At 37.9% G+C, this 12,397-nt stretch overlaps 1 protein-coding gene and 1 non-coding gene across 5 annotated transcripts in view; both read right to left on the reverse strand.

The window, feature by feature from the left end:
* The window catches only part of POLE2 (DNA polymerase epsilon 2, accessory subunit), a 27,723-nt gene continuing 15,326 nt past the window's right edge, over positions 1 to 12,397 (reverse strand). For 2 of the 4 annotated variants that reach the window (XM_025870109.2, XM_025870110.2), the window contains exons 11-19: positions 11,868 to 12,040; positions 10,879 to 10,968; positions 10,649 to 10,703; positions 10,003 to 10,062; positions 9,838 to 9,915; positions 7,614 to 7,722; positions 6,380 to 6,556; positions 4,241 to 4,308; positions 1 to 347 (exon numbers count right to left, since the gene is read on the reverse strand). In XM_025870109.2, the coding sequence (XP_025725894.1) occupies positions 329 to 347; positions 4,241 to 4,308; positions 6,380 to 6,556; positions 7,614 to 7,722; positions 9,838 to 9,915; positions 10,003 to 10,062; positions 10,649 to 10,703; positions 10,879 to 10,968; positions 11,868 to 12,040 (829 nt within the window). In that variant the 3' untranslated portion in view covers positions 1 to 328. Of the gene's footprint in view, positions 348 to 1,505; positions 4,309 to 6,379; positions 6,557 to 7,613; positions 7,723 to 9,837; positions 9,916 to 10,002; positions 10,063 to 10,648; positions 10,704 to 10,878; positions 10,969 to 11,867; positions 12,041 to 12,397 lie in introns of all 4 variants that reach the window. The other 2 variants (XR_012378978.1, XR_012378977.1) reach the window with 2 other exon arrangements.
* Positions 3,559 to 3,723, reverse strand: LOC112822828 (U1 spliceosomal RNA). Its single transcript, XR_003207820.1, has one exon. It is a non-coding gene; the product is annotated as a U1 spliceosomal RNA (small nuclear RNA).

Here is a 12,397-nt window from a genome sequence, read left to right on the forward strand (position 1 = left end):
TAAGGATTCAGAAAATTTTAAATATTTGTATTTTTCTTAAAATGAATATTAGCATATGGCTCGTCTAGAAATAATGAGACCAGTTTTTAAGCATAAATGTATAAGATTATATCTTCATGCATATTTTCATATTAAGACTATACAGAAAATATTTTTGCTATAAAACTGTAGAGTGTACCATGTTTATTATAACTTAATACCAAAATTTCATAAAATACAAATTTAAGAACATTCTAGAGTTATCATAATTTTACTAGAACTTATCAAAATCACAAATATAAAATTAAGCAGAAACTGATGGATTTTCTTTCTTCAGATGTTAAGAATCTCAAAAACCTTGAAGTTTGCTGAAAATAGAAATTCATAAAATTAAACATGTTGGAAACCTAAGTTATTGTACATTTCTAAGGACTTAATTTTAAAAATAGGTCATTATATGCATTGTTCCAAATTCAAAAGGGGACAGAGTGAAAAATAAGTCAGTCTCACATTCTATTTCTGTTCCTAGAAGCAATTATTTATCCTTATAAAGATAGTCTAATGATATATAAGCATCTATGGGGGGTATATGCTTTAAAAACATACATAAGTGGTAGAATACAATGAACACTATTCTATGCCTTTTTTCAATCAGTAATATATTTACCTATAACTTTTATTTTTTTTAAAAGATTTTATTTATTTATTTGAGAGAGAAAGAATGAGAGTTAGAGAGCACAAGAGGGAAGAGGGTCAGAGGGAGAAGCAGACTCCCCGCCGAGCAGGGAGCCCGATGTGGGACTCGATCCCGGGACTCCAGGATCATGACCTGAGCCGAAGGCAGCTGCTCAACCAACTGAGCCACCCAGGCGCCCCTACCTATAACTTTTAAAACTAATCCCTTCCTTTAAGGCTTTGAAATTTAAATACATTAGAAAAGTTCTGAAGAAGTAGACACATTTAAGTGGGGACCCATTTATTTATTTTTTTTTTAAAGATTTATGTATTTCAGAGAGAGTCTGGCCGGGGGGCAGCAGGGGAAGGAGAGAGAGTCCCAAGCTGACTCTACACTGAGACTGACACGGGGCTTGATCTCATGACCCTGAGATCACAACCTGAGCCAAAACCAAGAGTCAGATGCTCAGCCCATTGCGCCACCCAGAGGCCTCCATATGGGTAACCATTTAAACTGTTTGTTTTGCTATTATAAAAACTACAATAAAAACACCTGTACCTACTTTTACGCATAAGCCCAAGTATACCTGTAGGATAAATTCCTAGAAATGTACATGCTGGTATATACAGTCTAGGTCTTAAGAAATCCTGTCAAATTGCCCTCCATACGGGTTTTTACCACTTTTTATTCCGACCAACTATATGTGAAAATGGGTATTTCTCCACTACAACACCAATACTATGTTTTAAAAATAAACATATGAGAGTCCTTGCTGAAACAGGGTTAACCTTACCTACTTTAACTACATTTCTGTGATTAACACTATAATATGATATCACCAATAATTTACCAAAAGATTTCTTCTTTGGAGAAACTAAGTAGCAGGAAGACCAAATGATTCCATTATATCTTGAAGCTGTTTTCTGTTCTCTCAAAAATAGACGTACATCAACCTGTTTGATCAAGCACTAAAAAACTAAATTATAGTTTGGAAATCATTTCAAGGCTTTTCAGTATCTTGAGTCTATAAAGAAGATAAAGGAGGGGTGCCTGGGTGGCTCAGTCATTAAGCATCTGCCTTTGGCTCAGGTCATGATCTCAGAGTCCTGGGATCGAGCCCCACATCAGGCTCCCTGCTCGGCAAGAAGCCTGCTTCTCCCTCTCCCACTCCCCCAACTTGTGTTCTCTCTCTCGCTGTGTCTCTGTCAAATAAAAAATACAATCTTTAAAAAAAAAAAAAAGATAAAGGAACCAGCTATTTCAACTCCATGAATGGTGAGCATCAACTCAAGTCAAGGGCAATAATAGAAGCTTTTCAGGAAGACGACAGGTACATATGTGATTTCTAATACAATAACGTGGGAACTATCACAGAGTTCTGTAAAAAGTGCTTAGAACACAAAACAATTCTGCATGGCAGCCAGGGAACATTACCAGAAATGTAACTGAAGTGTCTTGAGCTATACTAATTAATAAATCGATTAATTTCTTATTGTGGTTTACTTATTTATATCCCAGCTCATTTTTTAAAAAAAGAATATGAAATGGTTTGCAGAGACAGATGTAATAAAAAGATAAAAGTAAATGAGGAAATTCAAGTAATGGGAAAATACAGTTCAGAAAAAAAAAAAAGATGAAGTCAGGACTGCACCCAACATTTATGCTAGTAATTATTCTGCAGGTAGAGGAGTAGGTTACACATTTGGTTGTGCTTCCTAACAGCTAAAGCAAAGGGAGTTTATTAGAAGATTCACAGTCTCCCCTAAGATAAACATAAACAGTTGCTTGGGATAGACACAGAATCGTTTTGTCCTGAGCCCTGCTGAAAGTTCCCAGTATTGGTTTTCATAGCAGAGTAAGTTTCACATCAAATTGCAGTTCAGTAAAAGTCATTCTCAAGGTGGACAAAATATGCTCCAGGCAGATAGCCCTCAGTAAAATCCTGGGGTCACAAAATCAAACGCCCTCAGGGGCATCCAGGTGACAACAGGCAGCCGAGACACTGGAGGCAAGTGCTTGCTCTTACCTAAGGGCATTCCAAATTAATTTTGGTTTTTCAGGATTCAACATGGGCTAGGTAAAGTCAAACACTTTTGGGGCTTATAGAATAGAGTATCTGTGACCTTAATGAGAGTATCTGTCTGGTTATATTCATTCCAAAAACCAAGCAGTGTGTGGAATACAGTAAGAATCAAATATATGTCAAATGAGTAAAAGAGGAAAACTTACAATATCTCATAAAGTGAATGGACTTACATCTTCCATGAGTACTGAGCAGCAAGAACAATGCATACTTGTTTTTTCAAGAAATATATAAGAGGGGCACCTGGGTGACTCAGTTGGTTAAGTGTCTGGTTCTTGATACCTGCTCAGGTCATGATCTCAGGGTCCTGGGATTGAGCCCCGAGTCAAGCTCTGCACTCAGCCAGGAGTGTGCTTGAGGATTCTCTCTCTCCTGCCCTTCCCCACCATACTCACGTGCATGCGCACTCTCTCAAATAAATAAATCTTTAAAATATACAAGAAACTTAATCATGGTTTCAAGGTTAGGAAGCAGATGTATTTTTTCCTTTACAGTTTTATACTTTAAGCACTGTTTGAAATTTTTATCATGTACTTGTGTTCATTTTTATTTAAATAAATACATTAATTACCAAAAAATAAAGACAACTGGTCTGTGTCCAAGATTACATTCTCTGACAAGAACCTGCAAGGCAGTTATTTGGTCACTTGTTCTTATCTGAAGGTGGGAGCTTTTTCAAAATATGCTTAACTGAGAAATCGCATGTTAGGATGCCTGATTCCAAGAGAAATAGTGTCAATAATGCTTATTCCTGGGCCCTACAACTAGAGAGTCATTTGGTAAGTCTGGAGTGGGATCCTGGAACTTAACACCCCTCCCCCAGGAGAGAGCTCAAACACGGTCCCCCGCTACCATAAATTATGCATCTAGATTTCTCACTTTGGGGAAATCACAGGGGTCAGCACGTAGGGAGTGCAACAGATAAGCCTCACCCTGGGAAAACCACTTTCATAATCATGGTATCTCCCCTGCCAGGGTTAAGTGAGAACAACGTTTTTAAAAAGGATCATGGAGGATTCTGATGAGGGTGGTCTATAGATCACCCTATGAAAACCACTACCCCTCCCAGGTGGATTATTCTTTATTCCCAAGACAACCCCCCAACCCCAACCCCTCACCATCACCACACTAACACCCCGTGTTCCCCCCACACACTTCCTTAATGTCAATTTAAGGCAGATTACCTAAATTTTGAGAATCAACCACGTGGAGGGTGGGGCTGACCTCTCAAAATAGTAAACATCATGAAGAGTCAGTCAGCCTGTAAAGAACTAGCCCACCTCCCTGGCTGGTATGACATATCCCTCAGAAAACAGTTCTTAATCTCTTTTATCCAGTACATACCATTCTATGTCCCACAGTATGACCAGAAGTTCAGCCTGAAACATTTCCGAAGGACCACTACAGACATTTTTTAACACCTCAGCACACCCACAGGACGTCGGATTTTCAGCACTACAACGCCGGCAGCGCCTGCTTGCTGCTTCTGGGGGTATACTTACCTATCTTCTACTGCTTTGTTGGATGGATAAAAAACTTTGAACGAAAATCCACTTCTTGGAAAAGAGCCCTTTGGAGAAAAAAAATGCCGGTAAGTCAATACTCAACTTTGTAAAAGAATTCCTATTTTAAGATTAAATTCCTTGGTCATGACTTAAAAGTAAAGTTATAAGATGTAAAGTAGTGAGAGATTTTTTTTTCCTGATCTTTATAGAGAGAAGGTATTACTATAAAATGTTTCCACTTGAAGCAAGTCTTTCAAGTTGGCTAGACAGTCTTAATACTGACAGATGTAACTGGAAATTCTTAGGAGTGTAAGAAATAGTACCGTGTGATGCTACATATGCACATAAGACACCTGAACATCACGTTCAAGACAGCTTTCCTGCCCCTCTCTCCAGTGAAAATCGGCATTGATGGCCCTCTGAGGTGCCCCCAAAGCAACTGTCTACTATTAAACTAGGGCAGAGATGGTCTTCTCATTTCAGTCTCTGTGTCCCTAGCACTAACTCAATGTTGGGCCCATTGCAGGCATTCATTAGGGTGAGTAAGTATCAAGAAGGGATTGAAGAAAGGTGCCTGGGTGGCTCAGTCAGTTGGGCGTCCGACTCGATTTTGGCTTGGGCAGTGATCTCCTGGGTGGTGACACTGGGCTGGGGATTGGGCCCTGTATCGGGCTCCACGCTTAGCGGGGAGTCTCCTCGAAGATTCTCTCCCTCTGCCCTTACCCCCACTCTTGCTCTCTCTCTTTCTCTCCCTCTAAAATAAATCTTTAGGGGCGCCTGGGTGGCTCAGTCGTTAAGCATCTGCCTTGGGCTCAGGTCCTGATCCCAGGGTCCTGGGATCGAGCCCCGCATCGGGCTCCCTGCTCAGCAGGAAGCCTGCTTCTCCCTGTCCCTCTGCCCCTCCCCCTGCCTGTGCACTCGCGTATGCTCTCTGTCAATTAAATAAATAAAAGAAAATAAATCTTTAAAAAGAAAAGAAAGGGATGAAGCAATGTGAAAAGCAAGTTTTGGGCTTGCCCAAAATGTATAAATAAAGTAAAAAAGTATACAATGATGGTGTAGGAGGTGGTTGTTCACTGGCCTACAGGAAGAGAAAGTGGAAAAATTCAGAAATAAGGTGCTATCAAATAAAGCAATAACTATGAGAACACCGAAAGAGTTAAATTCAAATAAATAGCCTTATTGTGAAAGAATAGTGGAAAATGAATAAAGATTCTACGAAAATCAGGCCATAAATTTCAAACCATGAAACCAAATCCATTGACTGTGCTCCTCCTTAGAGCAGTTCCCAACCACTGAAAATGTCCCCCAGGGGACATCTGGCAAATATCCTAAGACATTTTTGATTGTTACAACTGGGGGCTGCCATTGGCATCTAGGGATGAAGGGCCAAGGATGCTACAAAGTGCCCTACAATGGACAGGCCAGTGCTCCACAACAAAAAATTAGTTCAAAATGTCAATAGTTCCATGGTTGAGAAACCCTGTCTTGGAGGAAGTTCGACAAAATAAATGAGTGTTTGAGGAAAGTAGTAACCAACACTCATGATGTTTCTAGAAATGACCTAGATGAAGCAAAAAAAAGTATTACAGTCTAAAATTCACAAGAATCAAGGAAACATACAGATTAAAAATCACTAGTGAAGATACTCTGTTTCACATCAACAATATTTATGCAGTAATCATTCCCAAAATTTGAAAAGGCAATCATACTTCTGTAGAAATTGTATCCCAGTAAGAATTTCCACATTCATCAGGCTTACGCATTTCTGGGACTTGCACAAATTTCCAAAAATCAAAATCATCCACAAAGGACATTAATATATTTAAAGAGACTGAGATATAAGCTCTGAAAGCAATTCCCAGAAAGGAATCCCAAGGCAGTTACTTTGAAGGGGAAAATACTCATTTGGATTTATAAGCTTTGGTGTATTTTTTTTTAAGTTGCATTACTTTATAGTCACATGCTTTCCTGAACATTGAAGAACTTTCTGTGTATACCAAATTAATTCAATGTTTCACTTATAGTACATTTTTATACAACAATAATTTTACTAAATATATATTTTTTAAATTTAAAGAAATAACACTCTAATCCTGACAAACTAGGACTATATAACGTTAACTATATTCTTACAGGGTTTATGCAGAGGCATTCTGTATTGGTCAGAGTGAAAGGGTCGTATTTGTCTGCGATGACAAGGAGATCAGGCACAGGGTACACTCTTAGAGCATAGTCATATGCCCAGTACACTGGGCACACAGAAAGGGGTAGAGGAGTCAGGTGTCCTTGGGATAAGATAGTCTTTACAAACTATAAAAGAATGATATAAAACAAATGTCAGTTCATTTGTAAAAATTAAAACTGCTAACAAATCATTTTAAATTAAATATCAATTACCAAAAGAACTTACAGAATTTGAGAAACAATTAGGAGGACTTTGAATCATAGAGCTTTAGGAAATACCAATACAAAATGATACTAGGGGTGCCCAGGTGGCTCAGTTCCATTAAGCGTCTGCCTTCAGCTCAGGTCATGATCTTAGGGTCCTGGGATCAAGCCCCATGTCCGGCTCCCTGCTCAGTGGGGAGTCTGCTTCTCCCTCTCCTCTGCCCCGCCCCACCGCTCTCTCTCTCTCTCTCTCTCTAATAAATAAAATCTTTTTTAAAAAATGAAATGAAATTAACTATCCTGTATTTTAGGAAAACTCTGTAAGTTTTCATTTAATACCATATATCATAAAGCTACTTCCCCAAACAGTCATATTGGAACAATTATACTTATGCTGTATAATAAACTCAGTTACTAATTATGTTCATCTAAAAATAATTCCACAGCTTGAGTAATGCCAAGAATAGATATGCAGCCTACATAAACTTTAATGTTATAAAATAAATACCAAACATGCTCTGTATGATCTACTTCCACATTTCCCAAAGTGGTACAGGGGGTACATGTAACCAGGGATTGATAAGTTTATGTCAGGGAAACTTGAAGTTACAAGATAAACACTATACATCCTCCGGGATGGGGACATATCATATAATGAATGTGAGGAACTTTTTTCTTTAAAACAAATATACATATATTTTGAAGTACAATGTAAGATTTATGAGTTTTAAAAGCAAAATAGGAAGCTTCAAAGAAATTTCCTGTTTGTTCTAAGGTTTTCCTCTGCCCATTAGGGGACACTTCAGTGAGAAAGTTGAGAAACACTGACTTAGTAACAAAAATTAACTTACTAACAAAAGTATGTTCAGATTATTTTGAACCATAAGTAAACCTAAAAGGGCAAATTATTAAGTGGCTTAACAAAATTTTATATAATGCAATACTTAAGACAGTTTAATAAAGAAGACTCTTAACTTACATGATTAGGAATATCCAAATTGCTACTAGGAAAACGGACACAGTTTCTGCACATTTTATTCACTAAGTCTTCACGAAAGACAATAATTTCTTGTGTACAATACTGAATTCTGAAATGAAAATAGTTGTTGAATTTGACTTCCTCAGGAAAAAATAGGAGATAGTTTAAAAGGCAAAATGTTTTATGATAAAAGCCATTCCCCCTTCCCATTGTTTACCACAGCAAAAATTCAGCTAGAATCTATCTATTAATCCGCTCATTCAACAGTAATTTATTGAGCTCTTCATAAGTGTCTGGCACCATTCTAGGGATGAATGAACAAAACAAAAAGATCCCAGTCCTCATGCAGTTTACATTCTAATGGAGGCAGGACAGTCTGAGAAAATAAACAATAAACATGATAATTATATAAGGATATTGGGAGATGATTAACTGTATGGGAAAAAGAAACTCAGGCTATTAGGGATCGATCATCTGTGAGAAGAAAAGGGCCAGAAGGCTGGACTATTAAGTGGGATGATCAAAACAGGTAGAGCTGATAATGGAGTCTGATTTGAGGACAGACTTGAAGGAGGCAAGAGACTTAGTCAAGCAGGTAGGTGGAGGAAGAACACCGTGCAGGCAGAGGGAGCGGGTACAGCGGAGGCCCCAAGATGGAGCATGTCGGGCATGTTTGAGGAACAGAAAGGAGGCTATAGCGACTGGAATAAATGAGGAAGAGAGGAACTCAGAGAGGGCACAGGAGGCTAGATCATGCAGGGCCCCGACTACCACTGCCAGGATGCGGGCTGTTACTGAATGGCGCAAGGGGGGTCCCATCTTTCAGGACCAGTAAGGAGGACGTGATATGCTTGTGTGTCAAAGGATCACTCTGACACATCGTTAAGAACAGACTATAGAAGGAGGGCAAGGGGAGAAGCTTGAGACCAACTACGAGGCTATCACAGGAACCCAGGTGAGAGAAGATGGTAGAGGGTCACAGAGGCGGAGGTGGTGAGAGGCAGCCAGATTCTGCATATATTTTGAAGACTTCCTTCAAATTTTTGAAGGACTTCCTGAAAAACTACATGTGAGAGAAACCCAAAAGTCTTTGGCCTGAGTGACTGGAAGGATAAAGGTACCACGAACTCTGATAAAGAAGGGTACAGAATGGGTCGGGAGCTGACAGGGCGATAGGTAGATGGTACTGAAAGCCTTGGGAGTGGATAGGGTCACCAAAGGAGTGAATGCAGGCAGAAAAGAGAGGAGAACCAAGGACTGGGGTTAACAGCCTAGGATTCCAGTGAGCGGCACATGCAGTAAATGCATAATCTTTTCACGTTTCCATTGTAACTTTTCTTTTTTTTTTAATTTTTTTAAAAGATTTTTTATTTATTTATTTGAGAGAGAGAATGAGATAGAGAGAGAGCATGAGAGGGGGGAGGGTCCGAGGGAGAAGTAGACTCCCTGAGCAGGGAGTCCGATGCGGGACTCGATCTCGGGACTCCAGGATCACAACCTGAGCCAAAGGCAGTCGCTTAACCAACTGAGCCACTCAGGCGCCCTCCATTGTAACTCTTCTTTTTTTTTTTAATTTTTATTTATTTATTTATTTGGGACAAAGAGAATGAGAGAGAGAGAGAGCACATGAGAGGGGGGAGGGTCAGAGGGAGAAGCAGACTCCCCGCTGAGCAGGGAGCCCAATGCGGGACTCGATTCCGGGACTCCAGGATCATGACCTGAGCGGAAGGCAGTCGCTTAACCAACTGAGCCACCCAGGCGCCCGACTGTAACTTTTCTTAAAGGATGTGTAATGAGTATATCAGTTTTTAAATCTCCATCTGTTTTTCAGCTTCTAAATTCATTATTAGTCAATTAAATCGTGTTAAAATATTTTTAAATTTTGAGAAACCAGGATGCCTGGGTGGCTCAGTCAGTTAAGCATCTGCCTTCAGCTCAGGTCATGATCCCAGGGTCCTGGGATCGAGCCCCACATCAGGCTCCCTGCTCAGTGGGAAGCCTGCTTCTCCCTCTCCCACTCCCCCTGCTTGTGTTCTCTCTCTCACTGTCTCTCTCTCTGTCAAATAAATAAATAAAATATTTTTTTTTTAAGTTTTGAGAAACCTAAAATAAAGAGAAATTTTTCTCTATCTCACAGTACTCAAAGTTTGGAGACACAGTTTAAGAATCAAGTTAATTTTGAAATGAAAGGAAAAAAAGTGTAACACAAAATGGTAATATTTACCTGCAAGGATTAGTAGTAAAAACTGAAAATGGTACTCTTTGTCTGAATTCATTAGTGATGCTTTCAGCAAGTGGTGGCCTATAAAAACAATTTATGTGGTAAAGAATATATCTTTGAATGGTACAAATTTTGTTTTATTGTTAGAAAAATCTAAACAAAACTTACCTTGGTAAGATGGAACCAAATCCCGGATCCTCTGGACCAGGTACAAACACAAAACGACTACTATAGCAAAATTTAACATAATTCATTTAAAAAAAACAATTATTGCAACACTATCCAATAGTCCAAAAACAAGTTATTGCCTTTAATTCAATAATGAATTTTTAATATTTTTAAAATTTTATGTATTTTAATAAATGAACTACCAAAAGTCTCCAGACTAACACTGTTCAATAGACCTTTCTGTAGTGATGGAAATGCCTATATATGCACTGTCCAATTATTGAGTGCTTGAACTATGGCTAGTGTGAGTGAATTTTAAATTATACTTAACTTTAAATAATTTAAATTTAAAGAGACACATGTGGCCAATGACTATCATACTGAAGAGTGCAGCTCTAGATATTTAATGTCACCAAGAAATTCAAAATATAGTTGAAAGTATCATTCTTCCTTTTAGTATTTTTCACTATAAATCTCTAGTACAGTGTAACATACATTATCATGATATGAGGATAATTTTATCTCTTAGCATACTAATTTTCTCAAACTTTTTTCATTTTTTTCTTAATAATCATGGATAGCAAACAGAATTCATTTTTTGTTTTTAAAAAAAAACTTTTAAAAATATAGCAGTAGAAATCATTACCTCTGGTGGATATTTGGATATTCACATATTATGTCTGCCAAAGTTTTTAAGGAATCTAAAATTTTAAAGGGATATTAAATTTAATTTGAATATAATACACACAAATATCCAATTATATTTGATTAGATACAATCCTACAGCTTTTGAATGAAATTAAAATATTATAGATCACTTCTTATCAGTTTAGTTTATATAAATGTAGAAATACTTATTCAGTAGACCTTCAATACCTTTCAAAGCTTGAACTTGATTTTTTCCATATGGTGCAGATGAAAAATTACCACACAAAATAAAGCAGGTTGGAGGTGCTGGTGAATAACCTAAAAATAAGAGTAAAATGAATATCAGTTTTTGAGTCTAGAAATCAGATTAAAAACCTTTTAACTATGAGGGGTTTTTTGTTTTGTTTTGTTTTTTAAGTAAGCTCTAGGTCCAACGTGGGGCTTGAACTCATGACACTGAGATCAAGAGTTTCACACTCCACCGACTGAAACGAACCATGAATTTTTTTTTTAATTTTATTTATTTATTTGAGAGAGAAAGAGAGTGAGTGAGAGAGAGAGAGAACAAGAGCTGGGGTGGGGGGCACGGAAGGAGAGGGAGAAGCTGACTCCCCACTGAGCAGGGAGACCCATGCAGGGCTCAGTCCTGGGACTCCACAATCATGACCTGAGCCTTTCGGCAAACGCTGAACCAAATGAGCCACCCAGGTGCCCCTAACCATGAATTTTTAATAATAAAAACTTACTAGTTTAATAATAACTTATTTTAATAACTATTATTTTTAAATAATAGTAGCAATGCTGCCCATTTATTGAGCACTTACTATATGCCAGGCCCTGCAATGGCTTGATTTTCACAACATCCCTATAAGCTAAGAGAGATTAAGTAACCTGGCCAAGGTCTAAGGCTGCAATTTAAACCCACTCCTGTCAGACTCCAAAGCCCAAGCTCTTATCCATTTTCATACTATACTTAGGACTAATTCTTATTTCTCATGAATACACACACACACACACACACACACACACACACACACAGTAATTTTTCAAATGTAAAAATTTAAGTGTTGAAGATGGTTTCATTTAAAATATCTCACTGCTGAATCAACATTTACAAGAAAAGAGACTACTCAGAAAGATACATTTTTTTAACAATTGAGTTTTAAGATATGACCCCTTGTACTGAGTTCAAAAGAGTAGAAAAGAATGGCACCCACCAGCAAACATGGTGTGAAGTTTGCCCAACACTTCTCCTTGGTCTAACCAAACATCAGATATAAACACAAACATCGCATCTTTATTCTCTTCTTCTAGTTGTTTTAGTTTTGCAGAAGTCTTCACAGATGTATTAGAAGGCCCTCCAAAAAAATTAATATTTCCATAGTATGCCCTAGGTAATTATGACACAATATTAGCTTCTATCCTGTATTTTGTTGGAGAGGTTTATCTTTCTTTCTTTCTTTTTTAAGATTTTATGTTTAAGTAATCTCTAGAGATCGAGAGTCATATGCTCCACTGACCGAGCCAGCCAGGTGCCCCTTTTTGGAGATGTTTCTCTAATAATCTTACAAATTTAGCTCCTTTCTCTCTAATGAGGTAATTTCCCCTCTGTGTACATAGTACCATGAAAATATACTATTTGTAGCACTTGAAAAGCAAACACTTAAATGTCCTAAAATAAGAAATACAAAAACAGTAAATAAATACTTAACAGGTTGTATCTGAGTCTTTTAAAACTGATTAAAGC

Source organism: Callorhinus ursinus, unplaced genomic scaffold (assembly GCF_003265705.2).
Source record: "Callorhinus ursinus isolate GAN/ISIS: 27379988/994484 unplaced genomic scaffold, GSC_fseal_2.0 scaffold8, whole genome shotgun sequence".
NCBI lineage: Eukaryota > Metazoa > Chordata > Mammalia > Carnivora > Otariidae > Callorhinus > Callorhinus ursinus.